The sequence below is a fragment of the Bombus terrestris genome, chromosome 7 (genome assembly GCF_910591885.1).
Source record: "Bombus terrestris chromosome 7, iyBomTerr1.2, whole genome shotgun sequence".
Classification (NCBI taxonomy): Eukaryota; Metazoa; Arthropoda; class Insecta; order Hymenoptera; family Apidae; genus Bombus; species Bombus terrestris.
The window spans coordinates 21288005-21307935 of NC_063275.1; the positions used below are offsets into that span (position 1 = coordinate 21288005).

At 37.5% G+C, this 19931-nt stretch overlaps 1 protein-coding gene across 1 annotated transcript in view; it reads right to left on the bottom strand.

The window, feature by feature from the left end:
* LOC100643082 (UPF0489 protein C5orf22 homolog) overlaps positions 1-19931 on the bottom strand; it is a 423524-nt gene that overhangs the window by 307291 nt on the left and 96302 nt on the right. Inside the window, exon 2 of the mRNA XM_012310637.3 lies at positions 10588-10782. Within this exon, the coding sequence (XP_012166027.1) occupies positions 10588-10782 (195 nt within the window). The remainder of the gene's footprint in view (positions 1-10587; positions 10783-19931) is intronic.

The window sequence follows — 19931 nt, forward strand, 5'->3', positions numbered from 1 at the left end:
TATTATCCTCGAAATGAAAGTTCTCCATTTGCCGGCTGCTCGCGTAATGAATTGCTGTCTGCCTCGAATCTCAGCGAACATCGAAAGAATGCAAAAAAATCAGCAGCACGTCTGGTAAACATGGTCGCGAAAAAGATAAAAATTGATTGAGCTTATTCCTCAAACGGACGGGTTTATTAAAAATGTCTCTTCAGTTCTCTCTAGTTTCAGGTCTATTAAATGATGCACGTACTATACAATTACAATAACGTATGCATGTACTAATGTACATACTGTGACTGTTTTAAGTTCAGTCATTTCTCAAATAAGCCACTTCCATCGTTTATCTCCTTAATTGTAAATTAAAGCGATCATGCAACGATCTTTACTTCAATTAACGAAGTCGATTATAAAGTTAGCCAAGTGTTACAGAAGCTACAAATGTTTAGTCCAACAGGAGCTGTAATGCAATGATCATTTCATTATCTTTTTGCATCTTATTACTCAATACAATCATTATTCTCTCTATATCTTATTTTTATATGAATAATGTTCATATAGTAAGATAATACGATATTCGACGTTAATGTTCATTTGAAAAAATTAAAATTCCTCCAAAGATAGGAAATTAAAAAAAAAGAAACTTTCTTTACGTAAGTTCTCAGGAAGTTCAATAAAGTACGTGCTAACTATCGAAACTCTCATATTACCCTCTCAACAAATGTACATCAATGAAATCAGCCTCCTAATTTTCTTTAATCTTTCCCTTAAAAATTACTCTACATGTAATATCAAATTATCCAATCCATCCAATAAAAGTCCAATATAAAAGCAACGCAGAATTCTACAAAAAGGAGAAGACCGAGAAAAAAAAAACAATCTTCGAAATGTTGATCCATACAAAATCAGATAACGCGCAATTTCAAGCCTAGCAAGCAGCATTCCTTATATTCGCATGAATGGAAGCTTCGGTATACCAAAGCGAGAGACGTCGAAAGGGTTCTGAGTCATTTTGTCTATACAATTACTGGTGGAAACGCATCCTGAAACGGTGTTTCACGTAACTGCGTGGATCTGACGGCGTAACTATTCTTCGATCCTATTAAGAAGCGAGGACACCCCTAAAACCAACCCCCTCTGTCCCACCACCCCTGGGGAGCTTGCGCGTGACCGTTTAACGATCCGCGGCCATTTTGGACACATGGCGTCGGCGTCGGCGTCGGCGTCGCTCGTCACGTCACCCCCGGTCTGTGCGGCTTATCCGGAAACTGCGAAGAAACCCCTCGTTCTTATCAGCCATAACAGATGGCGGTGTTGGTTCTTATCCGGTTTTCCCAAATATTCCTGCTCCCTTATCAGTTTCGTTGTTCGGGTAAGAGTTAACAAACCTTGGCCCTCTTTGGTGATCTTCGATAACATGCCAGAGATTTTTTAGATTGTTTGTACGTTTGACTTTCGATTAGGGGTTTGCATGAATTTGACTCCTTTTGACTCCTTTGACTCCTTTAGGAAATAGGGTACAGTTTAGGAAGTAGGTTTTTACATATTTTGATGATAGAACCAACGATAAGAGAACGGAAGTTAGGAATTTTATTTTTCGTAACGGAGAATATGCGGATTATTTTCGTGCTAAATCTCTTAAAACTACCTGACGAATCTGTGAAATTTTCTAAGCAATCGATTTTGAAATGTTCGATGCGGTGAGTAAAAATATATTCAATCCCATGGCCAAATAAAGGGGCGGTTTCGCGACGTAGAATTAATCGGTAAATTTCAAAATTGCTCGGTCTCCGTTCGTATAGGAACTATTAAAAAGGATCATAGTGTATTAAAAGAGAAAGGAAAGCGAAAGGAAAACGGTATTTTGAAACGAAGGAAGTATTGTAATTATGAAATATTTTGTAATCTTTATGAGGAATATATTAGGTGAGAAACGAATAGTTTCTTAAATTACTTTTAAATGGTGTTTAACGACCAGAGGCTTTAATCAATTCTTGTGGAATAACTTTCTCTTGACTAATGGTCTTATTTATCAGTTGAATATTTAAATTTCACAAATGGAGATATTTTAATTTCTTTCTAATGACGGAACGTTATTTCCACCGATTAAAGTTACGACATTACAAGTTCCACAGAAAACTAGTCATAACATGGTTTATGACAGTTTTGCGTTTACGAGTTTTTCATCGACATCGTTTAATTCCGCCAATGGAACGAAGTGTATTCCATTTAGTTACTCGTTGTTAACTTGGATTTCCTAACAATGAAATACAACATGTATTGTCAGCCTTTCTTCCATAAACAATATCTATTCAATTTCATTTCAAAGACAACTTCGCGTTCACAATAAAATCGACACAACATTCTTACCAATGCAATACTAATCATACCTTTTGCTTCCAACACTTCTTTACTTTCGTTCTGTTATAAGAAAATAATTGCGTTTATCTATCTCTAGACTATGCAATGGCAAAAAGATATTTGTAAAGGAATTAAATTTACATACATATCTTTATCTTCCCATAAAGACCCTTCTTTATTAGATTTCTTACGTGTCATTTTCATAGTATCGTATTTTTGTAATCATACGAAGATTCTACAAAACGATACGAAATTTAACGTACTTGGACCTAATTAATAGATATTTAAATCCTATAATAAATTCAATATTGTACTTTTAATGGTTCTTTTTTTAAAGCCGCTATAAATCTATCACAAAGTTCTAAAAATCGATCATTAAATTTTTCAACGATCGAATCAAACCAATCAATTATTCAAACAACCCCACATTTTTTCAAAATTATCTGTTGCGAATAATTTTTGCCTGAAGAAACGCATTGAAATCTTCCATTATTAACTTGGCATCTTACTTCGGTTAGACTCTCAAGGATCGCGATATTCGACCGAAAATTACGCGCGCAGAGGCTGGCAAAGTGTTATTAAATAGGATTGACGGTTGATCTTAACGACGTGCTGCAATTTCGGTGGTTCGTCGTAAAAACAGAGAAGTGGAAGGGGAAAGGGTAAGGCTTGTTACGCATAAACGTCGCGGTAACAACGGTATAAAGGGCGCCTTCGCGGCTTTATCGATTTAATTGTCGGAGGGCTTAATTGTAGGGGATGAAGGAACGACCTTGAGAAGGGCCACGCGGGCCACTTCCGTGAGAGAAGGTAATTACGAGAGTGACCTACCTCAACGAGATTCCCCTTGCCAATGAAGAAATCTTCCCTCCGCGTGATCCAGTTTTCGTCCGGCCGTTTTAAAGAGGCTCGTGTGTTCCGTGATTACGGAGGGTCATTGAAGGAAACGGCCATGGTATTTTCTTGCGATACGAAACATTCGTATTTTTATGTATAACGTCAGTGTATGGATATTTATGAAGTAAGTTTATCTTGTATTACGGACAGGAAATAGGAATTTTGACAAACACGAGGAAGCTCTAAACCTTACACTTTACAATGGGTAGTGATAGTTTCAAATGAGAAAGAAAATTCTTTAACTTTTATCGCGTTAACTTCTTACTTACGTTGTTACACGAATTTTGGATTACCAATTTTATATTAATTTCAGCTTAATGTTCAGTAAGTATAAGTTGCAAATCGAAAACTATCCCCAAGAATAAATAATAGAGTGCAGCAACGTTGACATATTATCGTATGGCAAGCTTGCTCATGATTTTCAAGAAGCTGAACTTCCACTCGAATCTACTGAATAATATACTTAGAAAAGATCAATTACTATAGTCAGATAATAATCATTCGCGCATTAACCATTTCAACACAAAGATGAATTGCATACAAACGATTTAGACAAAACGTAGAGCCCATCAGCTACCGAATCAACGCGAACTACATCAAAAACCTCTCAGCCATTTGCAGACGCCTGGAAACTCATCGAGGAAGACGAGACGAGCACGAAACGAAGATAACCACGAGCAGAGAAAAACCTTCCTGAGTATTTTAAAGGACGAACGTCTAGGAGGACGAGAAAACGAATACTTTCCGCCGCGTAACTGGCGTGTTTCCTTCGATGGGAAATCCGTGAAAAGTCACGATTGAATTATCCTACTGTGCCGCTACGACAGAGCAGTCGATGTAGCGGTGTGCTGTGAAGGAGGACGAAGAAAAGGAGAGAGAGAGACTAAGAGGAGGGGATGGAGGAAACAGCCGGGTTGCTGGCTGGCTGGCTGACACGGGGTGGAAAGGAAAACGAGAGAAAATAAAATACATACCCGGCCATTGGCGCGACTTCGTTTCGTACATTTTATTCGAGCCAATTGGATTTATTTATGCGGGCGGTTGCCAGTCTATGGTGTGGGGGCGGGGGAGGTTGAAATGTCGCCGCTAGAACGTGCAGCCGGTAAAGCAGTTTCGCTTCTTTTCCACCCCCACCACGCCCTTTTGCTGTCCAGGATCGCACGCTTTATTGTATATTTAATTCCACGTTGTTTATCTCCGTCCTGTTTCGAGGCTTCGTATTGCCGCAGCCTCATGCAGATATTTCAACGGGGTGAACGTCGTTAAGTGGAACGAGCCGAAGGCTGGCCCGGAAGAGACAAAATCCTCTACGAGACTCGTCGTTATTGTTCCACGAATTCCGATAACGATTTACGCGTGAAAATTATTTCTATGTGATTCTTTATTTTGGAACGAACGGATGTAGGTCGGTGTACCTTAGCATGGTTCCTTTTAGATAGCTTAGAGGTAGCGTTATCACTATGATCGAGTTAAAAAGCATTCTTTTCTCGTTTTTTGAGATGATTTGTTGACGATAGTGAATTTAATACAGTTTTGTAAAAGCAGCTGGGAATTTCACATTGGATTATGTAACTGTTGCGTAATATTGGGGATGACTGCTAAACACGTATCCTTCCATGACATAATATCGATATTTTACAACAGAATATAGCAGTTCATAGAACATTTTCAAAAGGTAAAGGGTTACCATCGCCATCCATATGATTTTATATTACGTAATTGAACATTAATCGCGTGCATGGATAAAAAAATTGAGAACAGTAAAAACTCCAATCTTTTTGGAAGAAAGAAAGGGAGACGTCAATGACATCTAGGCTGGAAATACACAGTACAAATAATCTATAGGTATACATGCGTATGTTCCATGTTACACAATAATAGCTTGATATTAATCACGAACGAAGCAAACAAGGCACACTTCTAACGGCACTGCGGTGCATCGAGTGGGAAAAAAGCTAGAACGGCTTTAATAAATCGCATTGCTACTCTCTGGAAGGTTCGTACCGGCAAGAAAAGTCAACGACTATAATTCGACCTCGCCGAAAGAAAGGGCATGCCACAAGAAGGGAGAAGGCGGGGTACTGGCTTACTTCCGGTTCGTCTATTCGCGTCACCATCCGGCACGAGCTGCATTCTCACGCTCATTTGCATAGCCGGCTACACATCAATATTCAGGGAGGCCGGAAAACGGGCCCGTTTTGCATACTGGACCCCCCGCTCGTGTCATTTCTTCTTTCGTTGGGATCCCGGTGGGGCATCGCGACTTCCATCCTGAGAAAAAGAATCGGTACCGAAAGGATTCGACCAACCTCGATAAGCCGATCAATTGATATTCAAACGTGTCTTCGATCAACCGTGAATCGTGAATGACATGATATTTATAATTTAATCAAAATGATTTTTCGCGAGGCCATGGAAAAATTTTATGAAAGATTCTTCCCGATATTAAACGTTGGAGCATACGAAATGATATGTTTTTAAAATTTGAATTTGATAGCAGGAAGCATGTAACATTATATAATATAACTTATTAAATTTGATGCTTCTTTTGTACCGAGTCACATAAAGAAGAAATTTATTACAAACGAGGAATATTAAATGTTAAGAAAATTTATAGTAAAAGTATGAAAACTTCATCGTTGGTCGTTATGAATAATCAGAACGTTCATGTGATTTTCTTATAAGGTTAAATTTCTTCTCTATGAGATTAAATTTATAAAATGTGATACGAAAATTGCTGATAATATGAATGTTACACTCGAGGAGGTGACCCGATTGATTTCATCTCGTAGATCGAAAATTTTAATCGGAAAATGTCACTTACTTGAATGTATAGTAAAATGTTTAATTTTAACAAGAATGATACTTCAATAAATTATGTTAAGTAGTAAATATAGCGAGAGTTCCTTTAGAAACTTACGTAAATATTTTTACGATTTTATACTTTTTATTCAATTACAGATTAAGTATAGAATTTTATAATCCACCGGATAAAAGTAGTTTTTGCATTTCATATGTAAACTATATCAAATCCTGCAGCTATGTAGCACAACGAACTTCATTTTTAGCAAACATACCTTTAATCCGTCCAACATCTTGACCCAAAAACTCGCTTCCGTCTCCCCATCCGCAACCTTGCTCACTAAATCCCCCTTTAACAACATTCCTATCCCATCTCTCCTTTCCATCCCAAAAAAGAATTACCATAATCAAAGAATCCTACCATATATACCCTACATCTTCAAAATTCTTTCTCACATAAACATCCTGCCCGAATCTCATCGACATTGATCATCAATCAACGAATAAGAATCATCAAACGAGGCACCTTCGAGTCCCATCCATGGTTCCTTATCGTACTAAACGTCTCCCCATGTTTCTTTCTTTAGACGTCTTTCTACCCCTCTTTTTGCACCTTTCCACTGCCCCTGTGTTCGTTTAGCTCGCGATGAATTATTGCACAACAATAGATAGAGCGGACGCTGTCGCGTTGCATACATATACAGGGTGTCCGGGAATCACAAGTGAGCAAAGGATAATTCCTCATGGAGAAAATAAGTGGAAAATGTAAAATAAACTTTTTGCTTGTTAGGCTTCGTTCTCGAGCAAAACAATTTTCCATTTTCTGCTCGTGTTTATATTATATTGCTATAATATTTTCAGTTGATCAGTGCTATAAGTCTCTTATATCGTATTTGACTCGAACGATTTCGTAAATAAGGTAGGGCTATGTATTACGTTTAAAGATCAATTTTATCGATGTAGAAAGTGTCCTAAAAACATCGATGATAATATTTTCTATAGTTGTTGTCTTTAAACTAATTTATACGTACAGTCTTTGTAGTATACTATCTGTATCATTTAATTCTTCTACTCTCATAATTCATAATTCTTCCTAATATTCGCATTATTAACAATAAATATACATATAATAATACATTTATGGTTTAATAAAACCAGACAAAACGTAGAGAGAATTTCGTAAAGTAAAAACCGTGTACCGAGCAGATTATCGAAATCGCTTTTCTCCAAAACGAAGCACCATATGCAAAAATTCTATCCAACATTTTCGACCTATTTTTTTTCATCATAAATTACCTCTTGCTGCACCTTCTTCAACTACTATACACCCTGTACATATACGCTTGTAAACTTGTCTGCCGAGGAAGGAGGGCGGGTTGCGTAATTTAAATAATTCAGAAATGACCCTGACCCCAGTTAGGCCGCGGGCTGACCTGCAGAGCCGGCGATTACAATCACAATGCGGCGTCGAGTTCTCAGGGTAAGACAGGTAGCACGGCGTGCCCGCATACATTAGATCGAGCGAGGCATCTACCGTGCGTGCACACGCGGACAGACTCGCGTCCGTGTCCCTGCACGCGTGATTTTATGCACGAGAAGCGCTAACAGCATGAACGGGTGAGTCCGCGTTGTTGGCCCATAAAAGAGGGTCCAACTCTTTTTCCAAAGCCAGCTCCAGAAGCTGGCACACATTTAACCGGACCGGGCGAATTAGCATAACGACGTCGTACGATATTTCGTTGCGGGTTTGCCACTGAAAATCCCACGGTGAGGACGGATATCTTTTTCCTTGGCTATGATCGAGACGATCTGAACGAATGCTCGTTGGAGGAACGGTCGCATGGAAATTCGTGAGAAGTCGTGGATCGGACGGATCGACGTTTGCGGATCGGCGCACAAAGTGGGTCGCGGTACGCTCCAAGGGATCGCATGGAAATTCGTGAGAAGTACCCGGGTACAGAGGAGAGTTGAAGGATTGTCGGATGAATGGACTAGTCACGGTTTCGCTGATTTACTTCGTGAATTATTAATTGGAAGATCGTGCATTGTGACATGGATCCGTAACGATCGCTATGAACGTTCCGTGCTACGGTTTGGTATCGTTTGAAGATCTTGAAACGGTTTAACGGAAGAAAAATTCTATGCTTGATTGTCGAGATGTATCTTTTGTGCAGATGAAAAAGCTTACTGCACCATATCTCCAGGAGGTAATTATTCTGAGATATCAAGAGAAATTTGTCGAACAGCAAGTATCGATTTAATGATGTAAATGAAAGAAGTTTATGGAAGATGAACCAAGTTTTTCTGAAGCGATTTTCTTAAAATGTTAAGATATAGCGCCTTGCAAACAAAAAGCATCGATTTGATGAGGTTGACGAAGAAAACTCGTAAACGATAGATGAAATTTTCTTAAGATGGGCGTGCTTCGTATAAAGAATTATTACTAATTTGTTAAAATCTTTATGATCACTCTTTCGCAAGTTTCCAAGTATTTTACATGACCATCATCGATCGGACGATTCTAATAGAAATTCTTATTGCCCGACATATCGAAACCGTCTAAAATCATCTTCGATACAGATGCGTAGAAAGTCGCAAGAATTAATATCGCAAAGAACAACTTTAAACTCAATGTAGACATATAACCAACGAATCAATGCCTCTTATCCAAGAACAAGGGCAATTGACAATAATACTTATAGAAGATGAATCAACCCTACATTACCCTACAGTACATTATACAGAAAAACCTTAATTACTGTAGTACATTTGAATAGAATAATTATTAAATAAAAAAAAGAGAAGGATGATATTAATATATTCTTCTACGATTTTAGAAAGTTTTTTAACATGGGTAGCAACCAAAAGATCCTATCAAAACCTATCATCCGGCCGATACATATACCGAAACCATCAGAAATCCTCTCCAATACAGATCCCTAAATCGCAAGAATCAACAGTGCAGAGAGCGACTTTAAACCGATTTTAGACGTATAACCACGGAATCACCACCCACCCCATTTCCTCTTCTCTAAGAACAATGGCGATTTGGTACCTCCGGTACAGCGTAGTGTATACCGTTTCACGTGATCGATGGCAATCGAACATCGGGAGGATGGATCCGCGAGGATAGAAATTTGCATCCACGATGCTGGAAACCAAACACTCGAAGGGTTGAAGGCTGGCATGCAGATGAGCCGACGTAGCCGCCCTCGAAAGCGGATGTTGGCAGTCTGCAGCTAGGTAGACAATGGGCCAGTGCCATTATGTCCGTCGAATCCTAAAACCCCATAGAGTCGTTCTTCTCTGTCTATTATCCCGCTGGTGGCAGGCCACATTGTGTATCCGGTCTGCTACGGGACCCCGGCTATTGTCGGCCCACCTAATTATTCGCAAATCTTCCGCTCGTTGCCAGTACATATCCCGCCACCCTCTCTGTCTCTCTTTCTCTCTCTCCTTCTACTAGTTTAGTCTGTCTTCTATGAGCTGGCTCTCAGCATCGCGAAATTCCGTCTTTGGCCCAGGGGCTCGTTGTTCACCGTGTAATTCAGCTCTAGTTCGAACTGGCTTGGCTTACGAGCGATCATCTATGAGAGTGAGAAAGAGAGAAAGGGAGAGGAATTTCGCGTCTTGCCTCTCGACGTAGCCGCAATTAAATCGTGGGACCCCCCATTCTTCGAATCCGGTTCCGACCGATCTGATACGAGATGGCAGCGTTTAACGCGCCGATCGCGTTTCAGACCCTGTTCCTTTATGCTTTTTCGTCTTTTTTTGTTCAGTTTAGGTGAGTTGTGAAGTCAATTTGCTGTTGGACCAGTGTTACAGTTGCACGGTACAATTTATGCAAGTATGCGTGTAGACCTGTATCTTGTGTTTTGCAAGCTATTTGCGCGTTTATAAAATTAATTGATTCGAGGAAGTGATAAGAGAGGTATGTTAATCATTAGATCGAATGATGTAGGTCCGATATTTTAAGTGCACGGATTTTTTATGGAATCGTACGATACTTCTGTGTGCGATCGTTTTGTGGAATTATCAAGACATACGTGTATGTAATATAAAGCATAGGCATGCAGCCGTGCTCGTAAGTATTAGGACTGGTTAATAATCTGATATTAAAAGTAGCATAACTAGTTAATCTCATACGGAACGTGATAATTCATCCAGATTATTAACTAAACGAAAAATCCGTCTGAATTATATATTCATTTATAAAATGTACGAGGCCAAGGAATGAGAAACATAATGAGGCGTTTAATAATGAAAATCCTAAAATTGATCAGCGATGGAGTGAAAATTATATAAATATTTTTGTAATTATAAAAATTATTATCAGAAGAAATTTAATTCTAAGGTATATACTCAATGGGGTTGTTTTATATATTTTACAATTCCAAATGAAATAACGTCAAAGATTTTAATAAGTCAATTTTTTCTAAGTCTTCTAATTACTTACGAGCGATGGTACGTATGTAGATAAAAATATTGCACTTTTTTGACAATGTAAGTGTAAGTAATATGATCTGCCATGCGTCTTTGTGTACTCACCTCAGGATCTGTTGAGTTAGGCCGATTGAAGGCGTAGAGAGGTGCCAATTTGTCGTAGAGATTTATACGATCATGTAGAGATTTGAAAGGATTCTTGGTGCTGAAGAAATCCAGATCGATGTCTAAAATGTATGGTGTATTCCGCTCCGGCAGATATTGACGCAAAGTAGAACTAATTGCGGTAAAATCATCCTTCTGAAACATGAAAGTTTCGACTTTGTTAAAATTATATTGACACCTCTACTATCACTGTTATCAACACTAACCTTCATCGAATAGAAAAAATGTTAAAAAAGATTCTCGCCTTCAAAACGATATTGAAAACTATCTATAAGAGGATCAAAATATTTGTCGAGGAAAAGATTTCTATTATTTCTATTATGTCCAAGATTTTCATCGGTGCTCTTATATTTAAAATATTTCTTTAAGAATAGAATATATTTCATCATTCCGTCTCCAACATTCTATAACACTTAATGAAGACATTTTATATAATGAAATATGAAACATTTTATAAAACCGTTTTATAAAAGCAACAACAAATTATACAAATATTTTGTTACGTTCATTTTATTCATAAGAAATATTTTATCACACTTAATAAAAAAATTATATCATCACATTATACCAAATATATTATACTTAATCTATTTTATATTTTATAAAAGCATTCAATTACAACCATTTTATTCATAAAAAATATTTACATATATTTTAACAAATCTACCATTTATTCTCCAAAAAAGAAAATACGAAAGAAACAGTATTATAAATCGAGAAGCATTCGAATCGATCACAAACGATCCACTATTCATCACACGCTCAACCCTTATTTTGCAACTCATTGATCGCAATTTCGAAAGCCGGCATTTCTTTCCCGCAGGGGAGACAGAGACTCTAGGCCGGACCAGACGGGTTGGATATTGTTCGAAACGAGGCTAAACGCTGGCCATCGTTGCAAAAAGAGGGGTGGGCTTTTTGTGACGCGCAAAAAACAATGACTGCACTCGAATTAATCCTGTTAGAATTGATACTCGTCCCGGCACCGGGATCGCAATTTGCATGCGTTCACAACAATGAAACGCGAGCGGCGCTCGCTGCCATGCTCCGCGGAGGGGTTGCGAATGTCGATCGAGGGGGTGGAGGTTTCGAAAGCAAAGCCAACAACGATCACTATGGTCAGCGGCTCTCAAACGTTTAATACGGGACCTTCGATAGGCCGGCTGTCGTGTTTTTCCTACTGCTGTCTCGAGTGATCGCGTAATGAAATTTAATTACCGTCCCCGTTTTTTCCTTTCCTCCTTTTTTTTCGTTTCGATCCTCGCGCCAAACCTGTGGATAAAACTGATCAGAACCGGTGCAATGCAATTTTATCAAGCGTGACAGGGGCGACGCTATTTAAAAAGAATTTAGGACATTGACTTGTTTTTTCTAGTATTATTTTGATTAAATATCGAGTTGTTATGAAGTATTTGTGATGATTTATCGAATATTTATAAGCGTATAAATATGTGTACGTACTTGCATGATATAAGTTATTCTTAAAATTTGGTATAGTTTCTTGTTTCTATGAGGTACAATGTGAACCGTATGTTAAATGCATGTTTACAAATTTAATTTTTCTTTTAGCTGTTTTATTTATGTATTATAAGTTAATGTATGAACTGTTCGGAAGTCACATTGGCCAGTCGTATAAATTAAAAGTAGAGGATAGCGATGATGTTATGAAAATTATTTCATTAACTTTAAAATTTATTATTATTTATGCCACTTCCTTATGATGAATAAGTTTATGGAAATAGGTCGTCTTTTTCTTGAAAACTGTACATTAATTATGTTCTTGTGCAACGAAATTCAGAAATATACAGACAGTAGAGATCAATTTCGTTTCTGGCAAATTCATATACACATAAACATATAAAAATCAAAGTACCCTTCTACACCAATATTAATCGTTCGATCTTTGAAGGATCTAACGCTAATTATATACTGTGATACTAAAGATAAACACTTGTTAGAAAACGTAATCGATCAGTTTGATTTCCGAGTGGTTTACATATTAACCACTTCAATCAGTTGATCACGTCTCGCTTGAAATTTTATAACGTGAAATAATAAATATTTTAGCTACATGTTAAGTGAAATTAAAAATTTAATCCACTTTTACGAAACAGAATATACTACTTTCCGATTCAGGCAATATTTTACTTCTTCACATATTCATAGACATTTATATTCAAATTTATTATATATTCACTGTTTGTAATTTCAGATTGAAATAATAATTAACAATATGGAATATAAAACAATTTAACGTTAAGTTGCTACCACATGTCAAAATATCAGATAATATTTCATTGCAATTGTATTTATTGATCCACGAATTTTATTACCTAACACAAACGCAGCGCACCGTAATTAAGACCCTAAAGAGAAATTAATACCGAATATGTTCAAACGCAAGTTTACGCGATTACTATTGCTACTAATAAATAAATTAATCTGTCGTTCCCAACAGTGTAAAACGCCCGAGTACACGAAAACTACCCGCTAATTTAACGAAATCCATTTATTCTTTCGAAAATATTCTACGACATACCGTTGACAAAAGATTGGAGAAAACAACCCTTACAAATCAAACCTTTCAAAAACCCACTCCAAACCAACAAAGAGTCACTCTATTCTTTGGCAAATTTTTTCCCAAAAGTTCCTGCTAAAAAAGAGCCAAGTGTTCCCTGCAAAAATCCGAAAAGCATGCACAGCGAAACCGCATTGGGCAAACATTAGAAGCACGCTGCAGAATGGTCGGTCCTCCGTATGCGCATTTATTTGCATTCGCCTAACATCAGCTTTTTGGTTGCCCTTCGCTCCTTCTCCTTGCAACAGAGAGCAAGTTGGAAAGAGAAAGGATAAGACGAAGAAGAAGAAAGAGGAACGTCCGGACTATTTTAGCAGAAGAGAGACCGATTGAAAAAGGTGTGTTCGTTTCTTCTTTCTTTCTCTCTTCCTCTTCTATTTTTTCCTTTTTTTTTTGCTCTGCTTGTCCTCGTGACAAAGCACCGTTCTTTTACGCTGAACTACCAAAGCTCTTTCTGACTGAAACCCGTTTCCCGTTTATGCGAACCGAACCGGCCAGGGTGTTCCTGACTGGGATCGAGGAAGGACAAAGGACTCTTACGGAATCCCCGTTGCGCTTAAACCAACAGCTCTGGCACAACACGCGTAGACATTTCTATGACGTTCGCACAGGAAAGAGAGAGGCCAGTGTACGATCTTTAAATATTCTTGTTATATCGGTTTCCTTGCATCCTTCGTTTTCGACATGCGAGAAACCTGTTAAATTTGGTTTTTATTTTAGCTTGGATTGGTCTTTGAATTTCAGTCGTTTTATATTCTTGTTTGTTCTAGGTTTTATATTTGGTTGTTTATTGTAGATACAGTAAAATCTTGATTATTCGGTCTTGTAAATTCGAACTAATATTTTTAATGAAATTTTGTAAGTCATACGTAAGTTACAAGTCATAAGCATTGATAAATACATTTGAATGTTAACATGTCTGGCAATAAAACAGATTAAATTATATAAAATTATAAATTTTCTGATTATACATTTGATGAGAAATCATGCAATGATAAAGGCGATTTACCAATAGCATTAGTTGGTAAATTATTGTGCGACAGGGAATAGAGTATCGATTAACATAATTATTAATTGGTTGAAGAAAAATTTGGAAATGGTACATACATTACGAGAAACATTGGAAACAAGAATAGAACAATAAAAAGAGAATTATATTTTATTTCTATTTAATATTAATATTTATAATATGACTTTAGACAAATGATTTTCTCTTCTATGCAAGTAAACTTCTGTAGTTTACGAAACTCGAAATCGAAAGTTTTTGCGTCGTTTGGAAAAAAGAAAAAGAAATGGTCGAAGTGTTTTGTATTTCAAGGCCCCGTATCGTGCATCTCATCGCAATATCTATCGCGTTGAATTTTGAGCAGCGAAGATCACACAATGACATTTATATCGATTGCTCTACGACGTCTCTACCGTTCTACGATCTTATATTTTAAAAATACAACCTACACAACCTAAACCAAAATGTGCAGCACCTATTCTAAAAATACAACTTACAAATAAACATCAACCTAACTCACCAAAATTTATGCCAAATTTAAAAATCGGAATCGCGGTCAAAAACAAAGATCCCTCGATCAACATCGTCTACCCGTGTCATAAAACACCCACGTGGCGTAAAAACTGCGTGAAATCATCTTCCACGAGAAGAGAAACGCAAAACACGGCAGAAAAAAAAACGAAAGGAATAGAACGACAGGGAAAAAAGATCGGGCAAACAATCGTGGAACGCGAGCGTAACGCGAGCAGAGGCGTCGAGACGAGTCATTCGGGGAATTAGGCAAAAGAGCCGCGGCCTCGCGAGTGCTCGTGAAAGCGCAACGAGGCCGGCGACACCGTGCCACTTCGGGTCAAGACAATGCGTCGATTTGCATACGGCTCTGCGCGGCTTAATTGCGCTCGTGGCGTGCTGTCGCGATAGACGGCCGTCTGTTCGCTTAATGCGCGTGGAAATGCCTTCTTCGACTTCGCCACGCGTTCCTCTTCAACCATTCGCGTGCTCGCGAATGGTCCCCATGCCACACGGCCGAAAATATCTGCCGAAATCGAACCGACGGATTATCGCGTTATTGCACTTACCAGAGAGTGCAACGGCCTCCCTTGGATTCCAAGCGAGAACCACGTAAAATTAGCAGCTTCTCCACTCGTGGACCACACTTCTTCAAATCGTCTCGATGAACAAGTTTTGCGTTGGGTTTCAAGTGAGGAAAAAAAAAAGGAAAGGAAAAGCAAGAAGAATATATAAGGACCGCAGGAGAGGAAAGTGATAAATATATTGTTATTGTTTTTCTGATTTTAATGTCAAATTTATCAATTAACAGGAGAATCCTAATACGCGACATGCTGTTGGTTGTGGTTTTTTCATGCTTTTTTATAGGCAATAGTAACTATGCTCTTTGCAATGAGGCTAACTTCAAGTTTCTTCGGATAATGAAAGTAGAGAATTGTTCATTGCAATAATGTCAATTACGAAACATTTGTAATTGGTTGCACGAGCTTCCCAAAACTATCGTGGACTACGTATCCTGGTCGGTTTTAAACGACATGCGTAACATAGCTGAAAACGAAACAGATCTCTCTTCTGGAGTGCATAACATTAAGTTTTTTTGCACGTTAAAGTTGTTAATCTTTTTTTATCGGAGTACGTCACATATGCGCTGCTCGCAAGCCACGTTGATTAACTCCATAAACTACGAGGCAAAGAAATGTGTTGAATGTCACAATTTTTAAAGAATTTCCCAACAACTTGTATTTATTTATATCACTTTCTTGCGACAGATAAGCTTCTGAAAGTGAATATGTAATCCGTATCGTCTCAAAAGATTGAAATTAATCGCGTATCTGGATAATAAGATTCAGAAACTTACAAAAAGTGAAATTGACCAGTTTCAGCTTCTCAGAGACTGGCATATATATAATGTTCTCTAGCAAAAAAAAAAAAAGGATAACGTGCGAGAAATTTGAAGTTAGACGCTAAAAAGTACTCGTATGAATTCCTGTTGCCGTCTCGCAGGGCTACGTATATATAGAACGATTGGCGATTGCCCACGTGAGACACGGGCTGCATTGTTAAAGGGATAATTCCCGACAAACGAGTAATACTTGGAACAGGGAAACGGGGCGTCCACGTATCTGCCCGGCTTATACGTCGAAATCATTAAGCGCGCGATTGCGCAACAGCTGTAATCCCCTATCTTTGTCACGCGATTTTTCATTTGCATCGGTGCCTCGCCGTGGCTGTTATCTCGCCGCCACGCACAAGCGTGACGAGCATCGCCAGCGCTGTTCTGCAAATACGTAGTATGTGTTCGATTCTAATGACTCACTAGATAGAGTTAAGCAATTCTGACCGCGATGTATCATCGCGAAGAAACAAAGAAAAAGCTGCTCGGCCTGACTACGATAACAATTTCCCTGTGGGTCGTATCTTCTTTGCATTGTCGTATGGCTTCGTTACACCGTTTTGATGAGTAATCTATTGTAATTTGAAATAATAGAGATAATGATAATAATGTCAATGGTAGTGGTAAGGTAGCATGAGTCATAGATATCTTTGGTAACATTGTAGAATTCGTTAATTGTAGAATAATGGATTCCTTGGAAAAAGAGTATAAGCATGACTGTATGATACTTCTGTCGATGGTGTAATAAATAGATAATTGTCGCCTGTTGATGTCAATTTCAAATATGACAAATGTTCTAGAGGGGTAATGTGATTTCAGTACATTAATCTACGGTTGTAGATTATAAGTTTGAGTAGGGACAAGTAGAACATAATGTAATAAATACATTATTGTTCTCTGTTGGTGTCAATTTCAAGTATAAGGAATATTCTAGAAAAGTAATGGGTTCTGAAGAAGAGATAGCTGTAGATTATCTGTTTGGATAGGTATAAGTGGAACATAATTTTGGTTAAGTTAATTAAATTCAACGCTTCATAGGAAAACTGGGTCGTTGATAATCTGACGAGACAAATTTCCTGGAATTTCTTCGTTAGAATTTTTATTTTTAATATTCAACGAAGCTGCAAACATTTAAACATCGATAAAATCGTATATTAATACGATTCTATAATTCATCGAGAACGCGAACAAGTATCCCAGACATTGTTTTAGATTTTCGGAAGCTCGGAATAATAAAAAAATTAAACCTATATAAGATAAGCGATCCAGTTTGCCTGCGAAAGGTTAAATTCCACGCACTGCACTTTAGCCCTTGATGATCCAAGTTACACGAGACATTCCATCGCATAGCGGTTCATGCTCGATAAATCATTTTCAAAAAATATACATTACTTGATCATATCTTCATACTTTTATAATCAAGTAGAAACACATATTAAGATATTAATACTCTTTTTTAAATTCTAACGTACGACCGATGCTTTAAATTATATATTTTAAATTATGTTTAACTTCTTCTTATTCTTCAATTAATTTATTCTTGGAAATTTATCGAACTGAAAATGAAATTATCATCGATGCCTTTGTACGAATATTCGAGCGAAACGAAACTTCTGGTTATATAAACTCAGACAAAAGATCGATATAAAATTATCTATTCTAAACATGTGCTAAAAATATGTTTACAAAACAACTCGTAGGACACAGCTGCAAAATCATATCTATAACGTAGATATGAAATACGAAATTGTTATCTATCGTGAAGTGTCGATTATATTAACGAAATTAGAATTAAGCAGAGAATCGCGAAATGAAAACAAGCTTTATTCCATTCTAATATAACTCTAATATTCTGATATAAACTGCGCAAGGAAGTTAACAGCTCGCCAACAGATATTTATTGAGAACAAAGGTGGGGAGTGATCTAGATCGCGGCCTCGCGATTTGGTTCAAAGATCACTCGCGCGTCTTAAATCACAGAGGAGGCCGACGAACATCTGCACGGTGGAATTCGAAGATTGCGCAAAGCGCGAAGAGCTTCTATCACCGTTAAACTGGGACAGGGAAGAAGAGAAAAATTAATCACGGCGCTTCAAAGAAGCACTCATTGCCGCGCTCGCGATACTCCGTGTGTTCAATTCAAGAAAGCGCTAGATTCATCGCGAAATGACGTTTTAATGATCGGTTGATTAAACGACACAATTCCTGGAATTTGTTGCAATGTGTTTCTTGGAAATTAGAAATCTTAGCTATAAAAAGCAACAGCGATTTATCGATCTCGATCTATATTTTTACATTTTTTGTAAAAACTCAGAAATATGTTAATGTGTATATGTAATTACAAATGTATTTGGGATGCTCATAATTTTATTCAGATATATTAAAATATATTCGTTTGAGTATTTTCATAGCTGAAAATTATGTAATCGTGGGATATTGTTGTTTTATTTATTGGAAATTTTCTGGATTATTTTATACAATATGTCGAAATTAATATTGCGATAGCTAGAAAAAAATGTAAAAATCTTTATTAAGCAATATTTCTTAATAGAAAGCGAACGAATGCTCAGTGAAAAAAATATAAGTTTAACACGTAATCTTGGAAAGCCTAACGTTTTGTAAAACTAAAATGCAAATTTCGAGCGCTAAATACAGCATAGTTATCGTTAGAATAACTATCGCTGAAAGTACTATTATCTAAACTAGACTAACAATTTTCAGTTTATAGTAACAAACAAGTCTTATTTGAATGAAACAAGCTACATACATTCTCATTTTAACACAACTTCACTTCCTTCTGTATTCTTATAATATGCAGTTATAAATATTAATATGTACGATAATAACATAAGATGTTAATTATTCAAGAGTTGGTCTACATTTTATCCTATGATATAAGTAATGCCAAACCCTGTTCTATTTACATTAACAAATTTTAGATTTTAAGCGTTTATTTTTAATTCAGTTGTAAACTGAAATGCTCGCGAAATGTCGAAACAAAACGCAACCTATCAATGACACGATTGAAACTCGAAGAATCACAAACATATCTTCTAAAATTGTATTTCATCTTTTCTATAGTCTATCTTCACGATTGTATCAATGAAAAATAATTTTGAAACAATTTCGACGATAAAAAGCACCTAAAAGTCAATAAAGAACTCGTGTTACACCTCGTCCTTTCTAAGAAACTACAGACGAAGCATTAAACATTAAATGCTGGCAAAATACATACAGATTGGGAACAAATCGATCGACAAAGGGGTAGCACGATCCGCCCTCCTTGAATCATGTAAATCGCGAGGAACAATAGATGGACTGAAGAAAAGACCGAGGTGTGACATGTGCGCGCGAAATTCGAATTCCCGCGCGCCTCCTCGTACAGCGCTGGTATTGTTTTAATTAACACACCGTGAATTCTCGCTGGCTATTCGTAGAACTAATTCGCCTTGTGCGAGAACAATACGTCACGATCGACGTTGCATCTGCCACGCGATAGGTCGCACGCAGACGTCGCCTCGCACACGGCCAGTCGTTGATTGCAAAAATGGAATGCCATGCCGGCTGGTCTGTGCACGCGAAACACCCCAGAAATATTAAAAAGGGCGTTGAAATACAGTCCCGCGCCAACGAATCTGTCGACGAGTTTCAAGAACAAAAACCTCTCCATCCTGTGAATTAAAATTCTAGGGAGGTGGGGTCGGTTCTCAGCAATAGAGAGATTCTATCTTCCAAATCGTCGTCAGTTTTTTTCTAATTTTTATCATGATATTAATATATTTCTCTGGTTTTTTATT